The following is a 21,282-nucleotide window of genomic DNA, read 5'->3' as shown; positions in this document are numbered from 1 at the left end:
GTCACTGTAAGGTTTCCCAAAATTGATTCACAGATAAACCGGAAATAATTAGGTTTTTTTCTCCTTAGACTCTGATACCATGTGAAAAGAGAGAAAATGGAGAATCTCTAATTTTTGTTATTAAAAATTGTTAATAATACACATTGGACTTGGGTATATATATACATGTTAGTGGGACCCACAATACAATAAGGAAAGAAAAGGAAAAGAAAATAACTGAAATAACTGTACACTATCTAACAACCCTGTTATTCTCACTCTTCGGTTTCTCCTAGTTGCTACCTCAATCAGTAAGGGAGGTGTTATTTAGTTGGTATGGGAGTTCCATAGAAAAAGCATGGAGGATGCTTCCATTGTGTTTGTTTGAGATTATTTGCAGGAGAAGAAACGTAGGTTGTTCAATGGTTTAAAGTGTCAGGTTCAATTGTTGAAAGAGACTCTTACCCAATCCCTTTTTTCTCTGGTCTAGGAGTTGCTTGAGTGTAGATTGTCTATCCTTGCATGATTCCATTGATTGTATAAGGTCACACTAGATTTGTTTTGGCTCTCTTCTTTTCTGGCTTCTTGGCACCCTCTATAGGCTTCCTATGTGCTAGGGATGAGGCCCCACTTGGTTGAGCTTGTAAATTAAATCTCTGTTTGCATATTGAAAAACAAAATGAAATTTCTAGAACAAACCAATAATTCTACCATTCAACCTAAAAAAAACTACACAAAACATATTTGCATTTTCATTTTAGAATCATGTCATTCCATATAATAAGAATATTAAACCGCATAATATCATAACAATAATAATATATAGTAGTAAGTGCCTACAAAACAGCCCATTCATGATCATGACAATTGGGAGAATTCGAACCAAGACATGAGGACTGTGTACATAGTGTCTCCTCTTTTGTTCAGCGTTTTTCAATAATATCAATATTGCCTATCAGAAGAAGGGGAGAAAAAAAGGGAGGGAGAGCCAACATATGAGGAGAGCAGAACCTGTTGTATACGAGTTCGCTTCTGAAATATTTGGTCTTCATAAACTGCAACAGACTCAATAAAATGTTCTACTCTATCCAGCAAGACCTGAACATGTAAAATAATTGGCATGACAACATATATTTAAGAAGCAACCACTACCAAGCAGACAGCAAATGCGTTGAATAATGGGTGCTGAATCAAGTAATTGAAAAATGATTATCATGTACTCATGAAATATTAATTTAATTTTTAAAGCCATTATTAAGCTCAAGAAAAGAGAAGGATTAGATCTACAAACCCCTTGAGACCCCTTTCTAATGCCCAAGACACAACGCATGCTAAAATGAAATACAAAAGATCACATAAATCCATCCATCAGCTTCACAATCCCAACAAACTTCCAACACCTTTAGTCTAACCCATATCAAGATATCTACTTCTCAACATAGAGCTCCTTCAACAACCTACAAGCACCTAACTCATTGCAAAACAAGGAAAGCTCAAACTTAAGTCATATCCTCTAGTATAAATGAAAGAAGAGATGAGGAACTGCTTTGATGAATAGGAATTTGTCTGATGTAGCACCATTGAAGCTAAGCCCTACATCTTAGCACCTTCCAGCTGAATAATTCAGAAACCTCCTCTCATTCATGGCAAAGACATATCTTTAGAGGTTATTTGTCCTCACCTCCAATCAATAAAGCTGCTTTCATCCTCATGAAGTTCCTAAATCAATTATCTTTCTAAGGACCAATTGCACTGTTCAGACCCACCACTTTCTAACCGAAGCAATTTTGAGAAACCCTAACCACACTGTACCCCATGGTTTTAAAAGGCGCAAGGTACACTAAAGGCACAAAGTCATTCTAGAGCCTAGGCACAAGGCACAAGCTTAAGTGAAGCACACCCTAAGTCAAATGTATAATTTATATAATACAGGAGTAAATATTTACAATAAATGAATAAAAAGTTTAATAGCTTTAGTTATCAACATAAATAAATAGATAGATAAATAAATAAAATAAAATAGAAATATTACATAATTCAATTTTTTTTTAAAAAAACATGTAGATAATAAATAAGTAGTTTCACAATTTAAACTTTCATTGTATAATTATCACAAGAAATGGATAATAAATAATTCACAATATATTCAGTTTTTTTATAAAAAAAAAAAAAAGTTTAAAGATAAAAAAACAGATGAGTAAGTTGTTTTGATCTTCAAAATGCAGATCTTCATCAGCTAGGTATCAAATTATCATAAAAAATAAACAAATAAATAAAATAAAAATATCCCAGTGGATCATGAGTACACTATACACAGGAGAAAAGGAGAAAAATGAGCCCTCTCCAAGAATTACCAGCAGCCACCAGGTATGCAAGACCCTTCTCTCTATCCTTCCTCACTTCGTCTTCCCCTCTCCTTTACTACTCTTCCATATTCTCTTCTCAGCTTTTTCTATCAAGCCTTAACTTGGGCTTTTTTTTTACTCCATCAAAATACTAAAAGCAAAGGTTCAAAACAACATCATTTCACCTTGGTTTTTTTAATTTGGAGAGCCTTGCACCTAGCTCAAGGTGCACACCTTTTGTGCCTAAGTTGAATCAGCTCCTTCATGAAAACCTATAATTGTCTACTGTAGATTCAAATCTATCTCAATGTAACATATTTATATATCTGTATGCATCTATATATATAAACAAAACCATGGAACGATAGATATTGAGTTTAGTAATTAACAACACAAAGAGCATGATCAAAGTCAATATAACTTAAATCCAACCACAAGAAGTTAAATCTAAAATTCTGAAGCAATGAAATATATGACTTGAATGAAAATGATGAGTGCATGTAGAAGCAATGCTCATAGAAGAAGGAACTTTATGGCCAAGCTAAGGGTAGATGGTGTAATGTTAGATGGGGAGGATGACATCAAAGAAGCAGTCACAAATGCTTTTCAAAGAATTCTGGAAGAAACGGGGGAATGGAGGCTGAGTATAGATGGGTTGGTCTTTGATTCCTTGCAGCTTGCTGATTCTGAAGCTTTGGAGACCCCCTTCTCTGAAGAGGAGGTCCTTGTAGCTTTATCCAACTTGAGTGGAGATAAGGCCCCAGGCCCGGATGGTTTTTCCTTGGCGTTTTGGCAGCAGTGTTGGGATTTTGTCAAACTCGAGGTTATGGGTTTTTTTTGCTGAATTCTATGGCTAGGGGTCTTTAGAGAGAAGTTTGAATGCTACATTCTTAGTTTTGGTGCCTAAGAAAGGGGGGGCAAATGACCCAAAGGACTTTAGACCTATTAGTTTGGTTGGAGGGCTTTACAAACTTTTGGCTAAGGTACTAGCAAACAGACTTAAAAAGCTACTGGGCTCCTTAGTTTCAGATTTTCAGCATGCCTTTGTGGTGGGAAGACAAATTTTGGATGTTGTGTTGATAGCAAATGAGACCATTGATTCCAAAATAAGGAAGATTTGAGAGGTGTTTTATGCAAGTTGGACATCAAAAAGGCCTATGACCATGTTAATTAGAATTTTGTCCTAGCAGTTACGGAGAAAATGGGGTTTGGCTCCAAGTGGATGGGATGGATTAGATGATGTATTTCTATAGCGCACTTCTCTGTTTTGGTAAATGGCTCCCCTTTAGGTTTTTTCCAAAATTCTAGAGGACTAAGACAAGGAGACTCTTTGTTTCCCTATCTGTTCATTTTGGCGATGAAAGACTCTTTCCTGTTTGCTCTCTAGGGCAAAGGAAGGTGGTTTTATTAATGGTTTTCTAGTCGGAGGAAAGAGTGGTGTGGGAGTGGAGATGTCTCACTTGTTGTTCGCAGACGATACCCTCATTCTGTGTGATACTAGTAAGGAAAATCTTGAGTAGCTAAGTTGGATTTTCATCTGGTTTGAGGCATGTTCAAGACTGAAGATTAACCTGGAGAAAAGTGAGATGATTCTAGTAGGGAATGTCCCAAATTTGGAGCAGCTTGCTAAGGTTTTACGTTGCAAGGTGGGTGCCATTCCAACCACCTACCTTGGTCTCCCTTTAGGTGTTTCCTACAAGTCTTCTAAGGTTTGGGAAGGGGTGGAGGAGAGGTTTCAGAAAAGGTTGCTTAATGGAAGCAACAGTATCTCTCAAAAGGTAGAAGACAGACCTTGATTAAGAGCAACTTATCTAGCTTACCGATTTACTATATGTCCCTCTTTGTCATCACTAAGAGGGTAGCGGCTAGATTGGAAAAGATTTAAAGGGATTTCCTGTGGGGTGGGGGAGCTTTGGTTAACAAGCCCCATCTATCGAGTTGGTCAGTTGTTTGCTTGGAAAAAGTGAATGGGGGATTGGGATTTAGAAATCTTGGGACTTTTAACAAGGCCCTACTGGGTAAGTGGTGTTGGAGATTTGTGACTGAAAGAAATCCTCTTTGGAAACAAGTAATTGTTGGCAAGTATAGGCAAGAAGAAAGGCTTGGCAAATGGCCCCCTTATGTTTATTTTGGTCAGTTTAGAAGGAAAGAAATTTGTTAGCTTTTGGGAATGAGGAGTTTTCGCTTCAAAAGCTAAAATATTCTTTTGTATGTAATCTTTGGTCTTGAGTTAGGGTGTTTATAGTTTTGAGCCCTTCTTCTCTTGTTAGCTTTTTGAGTGGCTAGGCTCTAAGTAAGGGTAGGGGTTGTTGTTTATATCCTCCTCCCTTGGTTTCGAGTCTTTGGGCTGCTTTTGTATACTCCCTGTATACTTAGAAAGCAATATTTTGGTGTTTCCTCTTTCCGTTTAATATTATTCTCTTTATCTATCAAAAAAAAAGATGAGGGTTGGTACACAAATGGGGTGAGAGAGAGATATGGAGTGGGGGTTTGGAAGGCAATCAGAAATGGTTTAGAGGATTTCAAAGTTAGAACTCGTTTTAGGGTTAAATCTAGGAATAGGGTAAAGTTTTGGAAGGATAGATGGCGAACGGATTTGTCATTAAGGGATGCTTTCCCAAATCTTTTTTCTATAACCTCCTTTAAAAATGCTCAAGTGGTTGATGTTTGGGATGGTGGTAGTTGGAATCCTAGGTTTATTAGACAGTTAAATGATTGGGAGTTGAAGAAAGTAAACAACTTCTTTGGGAGGCAACATGATCATTCCCTTTCTATGGATTCTGAGGACTTAGTGGAGTGGGCGGACACAAAGAGTGGTGTTTTTTCAATTAGGTCCTTCTACTCCCCCTTGGCTAACAGGAGAGCGGATCCTTTTCCTCATGGTATAATTTGAAACTCGTGGGCCCTTGTTAGAGTTAGCTTTTTTGCATGAGAGGCAACTTGGGCCAAGACTTTAACTTTGGATCAACTCAAAAAGAGGAGTTGGAAGATGCTACATGTGCAAAGAAAAAGAAGAAACAAGTGATCATATTCTTCTTTATTGTCTGAATGCGCATATTATGTGGCAGCTGATTTTTGCTTTATTTTGTGTACAGTGGATGATGCACTCTTCGGTGTGAGGGTTGCTCTTGAGTTGGGGAGGCTTTTTTATTGGTAGAAAAAGGAAAAAGGCTTGGAAGGTTGCTCCTTTATACCTTTTTGGAACCATTTGTAGGGAAAGAAATAGGAGAGCCTTTGAGAATTGTGAAAGTTTAGATCATTCTTTTAAAAGTTCTTTTTTGTATCTATTTTGGGATTGGGTTAGGTTGTATATTGGGGATGGCCTATGTCAATGTTTGATTTTGTGGATTGGTCAGAAACTCCGTAAAGTGAGGTTGTTTGTTTTTGTGTATCCACGCCTTTTTACTTTTTGGTTGCTTGTATACATCGTGTAAACTCCTTTCTTTTTAATACAATTGGTTTTACCTATCAAAAATAATGAGTGCGCACTCACTTAGATGTTACATAATTTGACATATCCTAAAGCAATTTTTATCATCTAGACAAACGGTATTCAGTAGAATATATGCTTTACAGAACATGTAAACAAGAAAATTACCTCACCCGCATCAGTAAGATATCCACCCATAGCAGAAAACTCACGCCTATAGACATGCATCAGCAAATTTATAGCACCCTGACATGTAAGGAATATTTTACGTGTAAAGAATGTGTTTATGAAGCAAAAAAGTGCAGTATAAGAGGACAATATATCAACAAAAACATGTAGATTGGGTTAGGGTGCATGTAGATTGTACATCATGGTCCATTTTCGATTTCATTGATTGGTTGGGATGTAAGTAAGGGGTTTTATTGGCTATTCCTTTTCTTTTTGGCCTTGTTGCCTTGTATACATCGTGTATACCTTTAGGTGTACTCTAGGCTTTCTTAATACAATTGATTTTACTTATCAAAAAAAATATATATATATATATATATATATATATATATATATCAACAAAAACATGTAGTCTAACAATTTCTATCACTGTGATCTAAGAGAAGAAATGGTAAATTGTCATAAAATTGCTCTGAGAATAACTTATAAGAGGTACCAGAAAGTATTCATGTTACATACCTCCCGGATTTCCAATGTAGGCATATGTGGGAGAAAATCATTGCCCACAAAGAAACAGAGAAATACAAAATCATCCAGCAGACGTTCAAAGTTAATCTCAAATGGAGGGTTGAGAATCTCCAAATCATATTGCAAATATTCTCGTAGTACCCATATGTTCAGGAACTGCTCACGAAATAAACAAGTTTAAGACTAATGTCAGGCATGATGAAATAAATTCAAAAAAAAAAAAAAAAAAAAGACAATATTGAAGTTGCAACAAGCAGGATGAAAATTATCCAACCTGATATTTTTTTTTGTGAATCGGAGTGTCATCTACCACTTCAATACCACGACATTCAGCAGCCAGATGACCAACTTGACCACAAAGATAACATTTCTCCTGTTGCCCAGGCGGAGTGATCATCTGTACAGACAGAAAAAGGTTTATCAATACACAACCATGGACTTAGCAACCCAAGCATACTCGGAAAAAGTTAGCTATCAACCTCTCTCAAAATCGAAAAATGAACCTCATGTGTAGCTAAAGATAGCATAATCAGATCTGCATCCTGATATTTATAAATCAAATGAACCCATTAGGACAAAACATATTAAAAGATTATAAAGGAGAAATAAAGAATGAGTTTCATATTTAAGGAACCAAATAACATGAAAAACAACAAAAGAAGTTTTGTCTGTAATTTGGGTAGAGGGAGGCATTTAGGATTGAATGTGGACTCACCAAACCATATAAACAATGACGAGTGTTTGGATTAAAACCCAGAAGATTACGCTGTGACCGAATGTAGGACATAATTTTGTGTTCTCCCTCACCCGGAACGTTCGAATCAGAAAGAATAACCTTCAAATAATCATCCAATGCAGCCCGATAAATAAATTAAGAGAGAAAGTATCCTGAGAACCAGAAATATATGGACAAAAGAACCAGAAGGGATTACTCCACAGACGAGGAATCATCCGATCTTGAAGGGACTAAGGGAAGCAAGAACTATCTAAGATAGTGTCAGTCAAACCTTCGTTGAGCACCAGCCAGGATTGCGATTCAACCTAGAGTGTATATAATATTGAAGTGCTACTGAGAGAACAGCCATAAATTTAGTCCCAGGAGTGATGACATTTGAATCAGATGTTTCAGGCTTTTCTTTGGGAGACAGCATTTTTCCCTCCACCTCAAACTCTTTCCTCAACCTTTCCTCTTCAGCTTCCTAAAATGTGTAACATTAATGAAGAAAATATTTACTGAATCAAGTGTAACATGAAACCTTAATATAGGATAAAGAGGATCTTACTGCCTCAGCAGCATCTTTTGCAGCTCTGAAGCGCCGAGAGCGTTGCTGATTCATTTTAGCTCTTGGTGCGACCCCATCTACAAAATTCAAATAACTAACTCCAATTATAGTGCAACTAGGGAAGGAAAGAGTGAAAAGTCTTAAATGATGCTCACCAATAGCCATATAAAGAAGCCTTCTTGGGCGAACCAATGAAAATAGGTGGTCAATGTAATCAAATATCGATTTAAACACATCATCATAGGTGGTAGGCGCAGGCTGCACAACCAGAGAATAAAATGTCATTCAGGTCTATTATTGGAAGGTCAAATTCATGAACAGAGAGGGAAGAGAGAGCTGATATATTCCCTTTTTTATTTAACCATGGTACCAATTCATCCAACAGGCCTCTTAGTCAATAATCGTCTTTTCTTACATGTGAAAAAATGTGAGTTTGAGATCTCTTTTCAGGAAGAATGATGCACCACAAACTCACCAAGGCTCATATTATAATAATCAACCAGAAGCCTTAACGAGATAATTCAGTAAGAAATGTTATTTTCTATATTTAAACAGTTGATTCATCCATTCTATATCTCTGCCCATGTGGTCTATGGATTCTAAAAAGTCAGAAGATGATATTTCCAGGTGTTGCTCTGTAATAGCTTTGCAGCAAATACATTGTTTGAAAAAATGATCAAACTTATGTCAATAATTTGCCTTCAAAATAAGGCAAAATAATGCACTAAACATATTTCTATATTTTATAACCCACACAATAAAACTCATTTTCAACCATTTCTTCAGCCTCTCATGAACAAGGCCCTTGACATTTTCTCTCAGATAAACATCGACTACTCTTAACAATTTTTATACTAGATTTTGGGGAAGCCATCTGGTGTATTGAATAGGGGTTAAACATGGTCCATTTTCCCTATAAACACAGTAACTCCATGCAGTTTTCCACAACAATGAGGGGTTCCTCTGATTTCATTGACAAGTTCAACCTCATGGATATTGTATTGAACAGGGGTTAAATATGGTCCATTTCCCCCATGAACACAGTAATACCATGCAGTTTTCCTCAACAATGAGGGGTTCCTCTGAATTCATTGGCAAGTTCAACCTCATGGAAATTTATTTCACAGGTGATGCTTCCACTTGGTATGGGGTCTATGATGGTCAATTTTCTTTCATTTGGACTATGTTGTAGTCCAAGTGGATTTGGGAAAAATGCTTTTCGAGTGCTTCTCATTGAATTCTTCATAGGCCATTGTTAAATCATTGCCCAACTATCCTTTTTGATGACAAAGGCTTTAGACGTAGCAAAGCCTTGTTTCAAATAGTGTTTAACTTTTGCTTGTAACCATAGAAGAAATAAAAGCAAAAGTAATTATTAATGTGATGCGAATTTTATGTTAGGGAACTATATTTTAAAAATACTTTCATTAAAAATAAGAATAATTATGACATTTTTTAATTTTTTTTAATGAAATAAAGATTTGTTTCCCACATCACATTTGAGGAAAAAAATACTTCTCCCTACTTCTTCAAAACACAAATAAATCATGTTGGGAAATGTAGGGCCCATGATTTGAGTGTTTTATCTAAACACTCCCAAATATTGCGATTAACCTTCAAAGACTACTTTTCATGTTTGAGTTGTTCTCCCAACAAGGGCTTAGACGTCCTTTCAAATTTGAAAACATATTGCTTAAGGAGGAAGGGTTTAGGGATATGATGTGAAAATGGCGAGAGTTATGCTGTTAGGGGTCATTAATTAGTTTGCATAAAAAGTGTGGGCATTCAAGAAAGATTTGGAAATATAGAACAAAATAGGTGTTCATAATGAGCAATAACAGAGAAGACTTCTTGTAGGTAAAGATCTTAGGCTTTGTGGCTCAAGAATGAAGGTAAAACTACAAACCACGTGATGGCTGATGATCAAAGGAGGTAAAACTTCATTAGCAGATTGAGAGTTGAGAGGACTTGGCTTGCTGAGGGATTGGTTTTCTGTTGAATCAATTGACCATATTACTTTCCTGTCTAACGGCTTCAATGTGCTGGCAAAAGTTGTTCAAACTTGCCAAGATAAATTGGGTTCCTCCCAGGACTGTGATCAATATACATCTCTTTTAGAGGCTTTACGAGTCTGGTTTTTTGGAGTTCTCTTAAGAGGCAAAATATCATGACAAATAATGGTCTCACTTTCATTTGAACAACTTAGCACAAAAAGAATGTTAGGAGATGAGGATAAGTAAAGGATGGATTATATTAGGACTTATGGCATGTCATTTGATTCCTAAGGAAACAAATGAGAGGGAGTAATTCCCTTTCCTTCCATTTCATGTGTTCATTTAGATTTGGAGTCAATAATGGAGTGAGACCCACCCAATTTTAGGAATCCCATTCTCCACAATGAAGAATGGATTTCCTTCAAGCTCTCTAAAGAAGCCCATGCCATTTCCTTAGGAATGAGAATTGGACAAAAATACCCCTAAGATTAATGTAATTATCTCAATTCAATACAATGATATTTTTAATTACGTTAAATTTATATATTGAATTTCACAAGATAGTACAATTAAGACCTTGTTAGGATTGACTTCTAAGAAGCCAAAAACTCTCTACTAAGCTTAATAAGAGCTTTTATGCCTATTAGGTTGATTTTGTTCAACGAGATTATGGCTTAAAAAATAGCTTACTATGGAAGTCAAGAAAATGTTGCTCCCTATGGAAGCTTTATTTTGGTTTATACAGCAAGTTCTTTCATGTTTAATACAAATTTAAGGAAAATGCTCAAGTTCTTTCATCTATTTTAGAAAGATTTCTCTAAAGAAATGACCCCTTGTAGGGAAATGACTTTGGAGGTATCCTATGGAAGTTTCAACTCCTTGGCATGAAGTCATTTTGAGCATTTGTGGGACAAATCCTAATGATTGGGATGTCAACATTACAATTAGATGGTCACATCAAAGTCCTTGGAAAGCCATTGCCCAAGTTTTTCCAAGACTTTTTTCAACACACCCACTTTGTGGTGGATGATGGGGAAAGAATCTGTTTTGGGAAGATTTGTGATGAGGGAAACAACCTTTGTGTTTACAATATTCTAGTCTTTTCAAAGTTGTCATACCTAAAAATCTCCCTATCTCAATTATCCTTGGCATCTCTCCTTTTTTATATCATAACCTTAATTTTTGTAACAACCTCACTGATTCAAAGATTAGGGACCTCAAAAGACTCAAGTCCTCTCTCTTTCGACTTGTCCCCATCAACCTCAAAAACAAGAGCTTAATCATTATCCTTTTCAGTTCCTTTCTCTCTCACTAAATTTCTTCAAAAATCTAAAGCATCATCTAAAGTCAAGGTCTTAGTTTAGTTAGTGAAGTAAAAAAAGGTAAACACCAATGACATGCTACAATTGCGAAGATCATATAAAACCCCTAACTCTGACTATTGCATTTTGCACATGGAGAATGCGGAAACAATTGATTATCTTTTTCTATACTATCCACTAACTTTGGGGCTTTAGCACATATTATTCAATCTTGCTAGTTTGGATTAGGTTCCCTCAAAGAGTATGTGACATATTGACCATCTCTTATAGGGGTTTAAGGAGCACCACAAGAAGCAAGTTCCTTTGTCAAATAGCTTGCCTCACCTTAATTTGTTTTGTGTGGCAAGAAACAAATGGCAGAATCTTTGAGGACAAGTGAAGAACCTTAGAAACTCTTTGGGACCTAATTCATTTTTACTCCTCTTTTTAGCCATCCTATACCATTGCTTTTAAAAGCATTCCTCTCAATGTTGTTATGCTTGATTGGAACTCAACGTGTAGAACAAAACGTATGTATAGCAAGGAGAGGAGCATTGAATAGGACTTTATTGGAAGGAGATGAGATGAACCTTATAGAGTGATAAGATGTTTTATTTGTATATTCCCATGAGGTAGTATTTTGATGTAGAGGTCTCCTTAATATAGCGAAGTTCAATCATATACTTTTTAATCAGTTTTTGTATTCTTAGGGAGGACTCATCATCCTTCTCATGTACTTTTTATCATACTTATTTCATATCATTTTCATAAAAAAAATGTTTAACAAAAAATTTTATAATAACAATATTGACCTTTTTTTTTTATAGGTAATAATAACAATATTGACCTTTAAAAATTGTGACTTCGGCTTCAATTTCAATTTCCAAGTCAAAAATAGGCAACTCTTCCAACCAAGCCTTAAAAGTAATAATATATTTTCTAAAAAATTAAATATAATGACACAATGACTAAAGATAATAAATTACTTTTAATTGAGATAATAACATGTTTAATCATCAAAATTTTAAATAAAAAGATTTTATATATTATAGTGTAAGTTAATGCATCTATTACATATTTTAATTTATTTAGTTTAATATTAAATCTTCTTAATAAATTGAGGATATTTATTTAATAAATAATACCAAATTCAAGAGGCTTTCGCATATAAAAGGAAAATTAATGAACAATAGTTTTAGATTTGTTTTATTTTATTTATGTAAATATTAATTATCAATTATAAAATTATTGTAAAAAGATTAAAAATATCTTCTAAATAACTATTTTTAATTAATGAAATAAATATTTTAATTCAAATTCCTTTTAATTTTATATACATATATATATATAAGATGAAAATATAACCATCTCAAAATATAACATTGAAATGAGGATTATTTTAAAAAAATATTATTAATATTAAAAAAAATTATCTCTTTGCATAAGGGTACTTAGTTTCACTCCTATTCCATTTTTTAATATTTTTGTAAACACTTCAATGGAATTCTCAATTCTAATTTTGGTTCCTTTCATTTTCTTTCCTTCCCATTCTAATTCCCTTTCCTTAATAAGTTTAGTAAACATGTCATTAGTGCATTTCTATTCCTCTCTTTAATCTTCTACCTTTGCAATTTATTTTTTATGAGAAACAACGGTAGAGTATACTAAAGTAGTAAAAATAAGTACAAAGAATGATGAAAGATCCTCCAAAAAGTACACAAAAAGAAAGTAAAAAACCTCCAAGTTCAAGAATCTATACAACTATGAGGTTCCACAAACTATGTCTCATGTGAGAATATACAAAAATAATCTATCCTTGCTAGCCCACACCCTTGGAACTGCATAGCAACATCCAATCAAGTTAGATCAAATTAAGGGTAACACCCTTAAAAGTTGTGGTGCAAAGGACCCAAAAGGAGACTAAGAAATGAATTATGTCCCAAAGACCCTCCGAAGTTCTCGCCTTGTCCTAAAAAATCCTAGCATTTCTTTTCCACCACACAACCCACATTAGAGCAAGACAAGCAAACTGCCACAACACCTTGCCTCTACTAGTACTTCTCAATCCTTTATATAAAATAACCACCATGTCACATATAAACCTAAAATGAACCAATCCATATGAACCAAGTTGAATAGTCTATGTCAAAGCTCCAAACTCAATGGGCAATGTAAGAAGATATGATCTACCGTTTCACCACTCTCCATACACAATAAATAAACATCAGGACTGAGGGCTTTGTAGGATCTTTTCAGTTGTAGCATGTCAATGGTGTTTACCTTCTTAAGTGTCACTAACCAAGCAAAGGATTTAACCTTAAATAGGGCTTGCGATTTCCAAACAAAATCAATAGGTAATGATGGAGTTAAATCAATATGGTTGGACATGATTGAAAAGAACGACTTTACCATGAATAAACCTCAAGAAAATAGGGACCAAGCTCTCGAGTTAGGACCGGATCAAGATAAATGCAAGTATAAAAGAGAGGACATGAGTCTTTCAAGATCTTCTATGTCAAGATCCAAAAGATTGCGACGAAAGTTTAGATTCCACAAGAAAGGATTAGCGAATCCAAGAACTGATGAGATAGTGAGGTTTTTAACTATGACAATTTTGAATAGACCTAGGAATTGAGAACACAAAGGTTGATTCCCTCAACACCAGTCTTCTCATAACCAGGAAAGAAAATATCGGTGTGTCGGCAAGTCCCGAAACAATATATAGCATGGATATATCGGTGGTCTGGTCAACGCGGGTGGTCAACGCGATCAAAGCTCAAAATTGAGCTATTTTTTTGCTGCTGTTGGGGCAATTTGAACCCCCAACAAAAGGTTCATCATGCATCACAGGCTCCCCTAGGGCAAGCTTGCCCTTTGATATATAATATGCACTAAAGAAATATATATCAAAAGTTAGGATATAAATAAAATATTAAAAAAAAAAACACTTTAAAGAACAAATTAATTATAACTATTTTATAATTGAATGAAAATTTTTCATTTAATTGATTAGTAAAAATATATCATAATTTTCTTCATAGTGTTTTTAATATTATTAATATATTAATTAAATATTAAAAATTTATACATTTATCATCATTTATTTTATAATGTATCATAATTTTAATATTAAATAGATTTTAAAATTAAACATATTATAATCACATATCACAATATTATCATCAAATAATATTTGATATAATTTAATAATCAATGTACACTTATCAAATTTATATTTTTTATTAACACGTACAATATTATATGTGTATATATATATATATATATATATATATATCAATTTATTCAAAAAACTAACTTTTTTTTAAATATCTATCATGCTTTTAATTTCATTTCTAAGAGTTTTATTTTATATTTTTATAAGTTTTGATCAATTTTAGATTTATCGATATTTTGTGTCAAAACATCCACCGAAATATATTATAATCAAATATCACAATATAATCATCAAATAATATTTGATATAATTTAATAATCAATATACACTTATCAAATTTATATTTTTTATTGATACGTACAATATTATATATATATATATATATATATATACACACACACACACATTAATTTATTCAACAAAAACACTTTAAAATATCTATTATACTTTTAATTTCATTTCTAAAAGTTTTATTTTATATTTTTATAAGTTTTGATCAATTTTAGGTCTACCAATATTTTATGTCAAAATATCAACCGATATATTTGATATATCCGTAAAATCGAAATACCGATATATCCGTGATTACCGATATTTTCATCCTTGCTCCTAACCAAATTCTTGTCTCATCTCCCACCACAATGTGACCACTTGACTATTGTATTGGCATTTCATCCATTTGTATGTGTCTCATATATACTTAGAATAACCTAATGCCAAAGAGTATACCTTTCACTAGGAAACCTCCAAATCCATTTCCCTAATAGAGCGCGATTCCTTACAAAAAATTTCCCAAACCCTGATCCTCTTCCCCCTTAGACTAATACACTATGTCCTAACTAACGAGATAGTCTCTCTTATGCTCCCTAAACCCTAACCATAGAAAATTCCTTTGCAATTTCTCAATTTTTAACGCCAATGAAAAAGGGATCTTGCATGCAAAGAAAGTAACTAGGAATATGAGATAAGCATGAGGGGATAAGAGTTATCCTCCCACCTAAAGACAAATAAACTTTTTTCTACCCATCTAATCTTCGCAAAACTCTCTCAATCACCGGATCCCAAAACACACTTGCCTTTAGGTTCCCCCCTAATGGAAGTCCTAAATAGGAAACAGGCTAATCCGACACCTTGCAATCAAGGACCAATGCCATCCTATTAAGTTGATCTAAATCAACGTTGATGCCAAAGAGAATACTCTTTTCTCGATTGACTTTAAGTCTAGAAATATGTCCAAACACTAACAGAATTATCTTGAGTGTCTTTAATTCTTCCAGACAAGCTCTTCAAAAAAAAATGGTCTCATCTGCAAATTGCAAGTGGGAAACAATAGCCTCACTCCTACCAACATTGAATCCTTCCAATAACCCACTCTCCTCGACCCTCAACATCAATCTACTTAGCACATCAACTACAATGGAAAAGAGAAATGGAGATAGAGGATCTCTTTGTTGCAATCCTCTAGAAATTTGAGCCACCGTTTGGCATTACCATTTACTAGAACTGCAAAAGAGACAAAGGATAAACAACCTCTCATTCAAGTCCTCCATCTAGAACTAAACCCCTTCCTTTCAAGTACATGGTCTATAAAGCCCCAATTCACATGGTCATAAGCCTTTTCAAAATCAATCTTGAAAACTACCCTTTCCTCTCCAAATTGTCTTTTCTCATCCACTATCTCATCAACTATCAGCACGGCGTCCAATATTTGCCTTCCCTAAACAAAAGCTCCTTATGATAGTTTCATTAAGAACACCTCGTAACCGCCTGGATAAGACTTTGGCTATAACCTTATACAAACAAGTGACCAAGTTGATAGGTCTAAAATTAGACATCCTTTTAGTCTAACTCTTTTTAGGCACTAAGGCAACAAAGGTAGCATCTATGCTCTGATTAACTACCCTGTTTCTATGAAACTATGAGAACACCTTCATTAAATCCTCCTTAATCACATCCCAACACATTTGGAACACGGTAATAGTGAAGTCATCAAGGCCAGGAGTTTTATCCTAATCTAACTGAAAAATGGCTTGATGAATCTCTTCTTCAACAAAGGCATGTTCCAACCTAGAAGCACTCTCTACCGAAATGGGTGACCAATCTAAACCTTCTAACCTGCAAGATTCTCCATGGGGACTCGCATATGGTTTCCCAAAAAAATGCAAAATCTCCATCGAAACACTATCAATGTTATCCAGAATTATTCCTTCATTCTCCAAGGCCTTTATATAATTCCTGTTGCACTTGAAATTAGCCACCCTATGGAAAAGTTTTGAATTACAATCCCCTTCTATTACGTCTGCCATTAGCCACCCTTAAAAAAGAGTAATTTTGGGGGTACTCCTTAAGAATCTTTTTTTATTGGCAAACAAGAATACATAAAAGACGTCAATCAAAGAGGAGAGGCTCCTTTAAGAACCTATAACTTGATCGGAACTTGGTTTGCAAGTTAAAGAGTTTAGGTGGGGAGTTGCACCAATGCAAATTCCACTCTCCATGGATTCAATTAAGTAATGCACTTTCTTTAACTCTAGTTAGCTAAGAATTGGAGGACCTTTATAAGGCATATATGATCATGTTAACTGCAACTTCTCAATTGCGTTCTTGTAAAAGAGGGTTTGGCCAAAATTTAGGCTAGATGTATAAAATGGTGTATTTCCTCGACAAGATTTTCTTTTTTTGTTAATGGAACCTCATTTGGTTTCTTTCAGAGCTCTAAGAGTTTGAAGTAGGGTGATCCCCTCTTTCCATATTTTTTCACTTGGCAATGGAGGTCCTTATTCAAACGTCGACCGAAGCCGATGGTGGAGGCTTTGTATTGACTTTTAAGGCGAGTAGAAAGAGTGGGGAGGGGATGGAAGTGTATCACCTTTTGTTTGTCAATAACACTATGACTCACTGTGATGTCAATCGTAAATCAACTGAGATATTTGAGTTGGGTTTTTATGTGGTTTGAGGCAACATCTAGCTTAAAAGTTAAGTTGGATAAAAATGAGATAATTCCTATTGGGGAGTAGCTAACGCAGAGGAATTAGCCTCAATGTTGGGTTGTAGAATAAGAAAGTTGCCCTCTACCCATTTGGGTCTCCCTTTTGAAGCCTCTCACAAATCTTCTAAAATGTGGGATGCAATGGAGGAGAGATTTGGAAAAAAAAACTAGCAATGAGGAAGAGGCAATAACTTTCTAAGAGAAAGAGACTTACCCTAATCAAAAGCACTTTATCAAGTCTTCCAATTTATTTCATGCACTTATTTGTCATTCCATAAAAGGCCGGTTCAAAATTCAAGAAGATCAAAAAGACTTTTTGTGGAGAGGTGGTGCAGTAGAGAAAAAACCTCATTTGGTTAATTAGACCATAATTTGCTTAGGAAAGAAGGAAGGGAGTCATGGCAGTCACAATCTTTTAATCTTAAACAAGGCTTTGCTTGATAAGTGGAATTGAAGATTTGCTACTAAAAAGGTGTCCTTGAGAAAACAAATTATAACAGAGAAGTTCAGAGAGGAGGAAGAGGGGTGGTGTTCGAGAGGGTAAGATAAAGATATGGAGTGGGGATGTGGAAAACCCTTCAGAATTGAGTAGGAGGGTATAAAAGTTTCACTTTTCAGTTGGTAATGGGAAAAGGATTAAATTCTGGAAGTACTTATGGTGTGAGGATTTACCTTTGGAAGAAGCCTTTCAAAACTTATTCTTTTTTGCATCCAGCAAAGATGGATGGGTTGCAAAGGCATGAGAGCAAGTTGGGGAAGGGGGTGGTTGGAGCCCTTACTTTTCAAGGAAGTTTAATGATTGGGATCTTGACAAAGTGGAGATTTTCTTGTGGAAATTGCAATCGTTCTCAATTGAAAGGGAAGAGGAGGACAAATTAAGATGGAATGAATTCAAGAGTAGCAATATTCGACCAAATCCCTCTATCCATCCTTATCCAGGGGAGATAGAAAGCCTTTCCCAACAAGTGTAGTGTGGATCACATGGGCACCAACAAAGTTAGTTTCTACCTGGGAAGCAACTTAGGACAGAATTCTAACTCTTGATCAACTCAAAAGGAGGGAGTAGACTTTGTTGAACAGGCGTTATTTATGCAAAGGCTATGAGTAAATGATAGACCACTTGCTTCTCCACTATTCCAAAGTAAGCATGTCGTGGTAGTTGTTACTTTCACTCTTTTGAGTGGTTTAGGTAATGCACGCTTCAGTTAGAAGGAACCTTTTGAGCCGGCATACTCGTTCATGGGGAAGAAACGGAAAAAAAAACCTAGAGGGTCACACCCTTATACTTATTTTAGACTCTTTGGAAAGAAAGGAACAAAAAGGCTTTTAATGATGTTGAGACCAAGCAATCAAATCTAACTTTATATATACTTTTGTGAATTAGGTTAAGGTGTACATGGAGGACCAATCAATAACTAGGATAGATTTTTTAGATTGGTTGAGCTTCAAGCAAGGATAGGGATTTTTTATTTATCTTCTTCTTGCCTAGATTAGGCATCCATTGTATATATCATGTGTACATTGGTGCGTCTTCTTTTAGGCGCTTTTAATATATTTTCTCATTTGCCTATCCAAAAATAAATAAAAATAATCAAGGATCATTATGATTTTTTGATAGGCATCAAAGATTATTATGTTATAGTATTGAGAGCCTTTTAAAACCAAAGGGAAAGGATTTGGCTGTAAAGGCAGAGATAGCACTCTTAGAGGGCTCACTGCAAGTCAAGGCTGTGATTTTATCTCATTACTAGGTGAAAGAGAATTCTACTATTGTGATTTCTTGGGTGCCTAAATCAAAAACAGACCCTTGGAAAGTACGATGGGGGCTTTGCCTAGTTTTAGATGTTACTTGTCACTTGGGTTGCTCTTGCTTTTGGACTTCATGTTTAGCCAACCATATTACAGACTAGTTAGCAGAGTAAGGAGCCAAGGACAAGGCTTCTTTTGTAGGTGATTTTCATCCCCTGAAATTGTGGAGAGTTCCTCTTACTTGTACTCATTCTTATTATATCTTGAAGTTGTACAGCCGTTTTTGCTCCTCTTTTCAAGAAGTTTCTCACTCTTTAGCTTTTATAAATTTTGGAAAGATTTATTGTAGTTCAATATACTTGCAAGTTTATATCAATGAATCAGTTTGTTTCTGATTCTAAAGGCATTTCTAGTTTCTTTCAACTGGTTCTTTCAAATTCTTGGGTTCACCATCCTGGTGTTGTCAAGGGAGGATGCCAGAAGATAATGCACTATAAGAGAGAAATAAAGATATGAACTTAAAATGAAGAGTTACTAAATTCACTTCTCTGTCTTTCAACTTTCTCAGAAATCAAAAGGAGAGGAATCTAACTCCGCACAATTTTCATTCTAGAACCAAAAGAATCTGAGACTCAAATATTTAAGAAATTTGTCAGGAAAATGTCACTTAAAAAAAAAAAAAAAAGGAAAGAAAAAAAACATGCCTTGCCTTCAAGGCAGTGTTAATAAAAAAAAATTAAAAAAAAGGTAAATAAAAAATTAAAAACTATATATATATTACACTTCAAGGCAGCGTAAACAAGGGGGGAACGTTGCCCTAAAATTCAGGTCTCAATAGAAATTTCAAAGTCGATGTCATTGCTGTAGCATCCTCTACATATTCCGATTGCAGCTTTGGCTGCTGGAGAAGTTACGAATATAATTTTTTTAAAAAGAAATATGAATTTTAGAGGGGGAAGCCCACTCAACTAAGCCCAACACAACAATTCAGCTACGCCGAGGTGATTTAGCCATTTTTTTCAAAACCAAAACAACAAAATTCATAATATTGCAAATACCTTTTCCCCAGTTTTCTCAGCAACCAAGCAGCCTGCAAAATAAACCTCAATCTCCCATTTTCATAAAAAATAACCTCATCAAAAACACCAAAATTAATGAATTCAATGATCAAAGCGACCCTTAGTTCCCCAAATCTATCAATTTCATACCAGAATAGTCAAATTCCAACCAGAGAAAATAAACATTTTCCGGTTGAGACCAAATTTTCATTTCAACTCATTGTTTTCTATTCCTTCCTCACTATGTCACCAGCTAAACAACATAAACAGCTAAAGATTCCTCGCAAAAACAAATTAAACTACACAAATTCTGACCAAAATTACCTTGCCGTCGGGATGAAAACAAGGGTGAATGATCCCATTCATGTCCAAGTAAAGATTATCAAACTCCATGCCGTTAGGGTTAGGTCTGGAGACATCAATCTCAGCCCCACCCTCCGACGGCTCTTCTTCGACCACGTCCATAACGGCCAGAGGGTACCGATCTGCGAGCCACCGGTAAAACGCTGGAACCCCCATCCGTGATCTGCTGAATAGGGTTTTTGGAACGTGAATCCAAGGTGAATAGGATTTTGCTGGTTCTCGATGAAAAAAAAAAAAGACGTGTCAGTGAGTTAGATCCATGTGGAGAGTGTGACAGTACAAATCCGCTGTCAGGAGTGGGGATTGGGCAAGGGATTTTCGAGAGAAAATCTCAGGAAATTTTTTCTTTTTCTTTTTCTTTTTCTTTTTTCTCTTTTTTTTCTTTTTATTTTTCTCAACTTCACTACCCACCGCTTACTCAAGGATGTTTGGTGAGGAAAATTAAAATTGCCTTTTGAAAAATTAGGTTCAATCATTGAAGCTCGATACAAGCTTATTTTGATAAATTGGAGTTGAAAATGAATTTAACTTGAATTAATAAAAATATTTTATCTCCGTTATATCATCCAAATTCATACCATCCAGAAAATGAAATTAGAAATGTAAATAATCTTAAGATAAGCGCGCGTAGATTGGTTTCTAAATGTTGAAATTCTTTTTTAATTTAACAAAAGTTTTTATACCCATTTGAATAATTTTAGTAATATTTTTTATTAAAAATAATTTAATATGATTTTTTTTAAGATATTGTTTCTCTTAAATGCTTTTTTTTCCTTATATTCATATTATGTTAACTTTTAAATATGAGATAATTATATTTTGGACCCAGCTCAGCCCAAAAATTAAGATTTAGCCCATAATAATTACATAATTGATGGGAATAATATAAAATATGAAGAGATTAATATACCCTTCAAAAC

At 34.8% G+C, this 21,282-nt stretch overlaps 1 protein-coding gene across 1 annotated transcript in view; it reads right to left on the bottom strand.

The window, feature by feature from the left end:
* Positions 1–20,751, bottom strand: part of LOC100253751 (5'-3' exoribonuclease 4) — a 73,770-nt gene extending 53,019 nt beyond the window's left edge. The window contains exons 1-10 of the mRNA XM_010661627.3: positions 20,324–20,751; positions 7,889–7,991; positions 7,734–7,810; positions 7,458–7,649; positions 7,166–7,285; positions 6,930–6,992; positions 6,725–6,847; positions 6,442–6,606; positions 5,923–6,000; positions 991–1,077 (exon numbers count right to left, since the gene is read on the bottom strand). Coding sequence (XP_010659929.1) covers positions 991–1,077; positions 5,923–6,000; positions 6,442–6,606; positions 6,725–6,847; positions 6,930–6,992; positions 7,166–7,285; positions 7,458–7,649; positions 7,734–7,810; positions 7,889–7,991; positions 20,324–20,518 — 1,203 coding nt within the window. The 5' untranslated portion in view covers positions 20,519–20,751. The remainder of the gene's footprint in view (positions 1–990; positions 1,078–5,922; positions 6,001–6,441; positions 6,607–6,724; positions 6,848–6,929; positions 6,993–7,165; positions 7,286–7,457; positions 7,650–7,733; positions 7,811–7,888; positions 7,992–20,323) is intronic.
* Between the last annotated feature and the right edge of the window lie 531 nt (positions 20,752–21,282).

This window comes from Vitis vinifera, chromosome 14 (assembly GCF_030704535.1).
Source record: "Vitis vinifera cultivar Pinot Noir 40024 chromosome 14, ASM3070453v1".
NCBI classification, from domain to species: Eukaryota; Viridiplantae; Streptophyta; class Magnoliopsida; order Vitales; family Vitaceae; genus Vitis; species Vitis vinifera.
The sequence above is the reverse complement of the archived record's forward strand: the minus strand, read 5'-3'. Positions and strand labels throughout refer to the sequence as shown.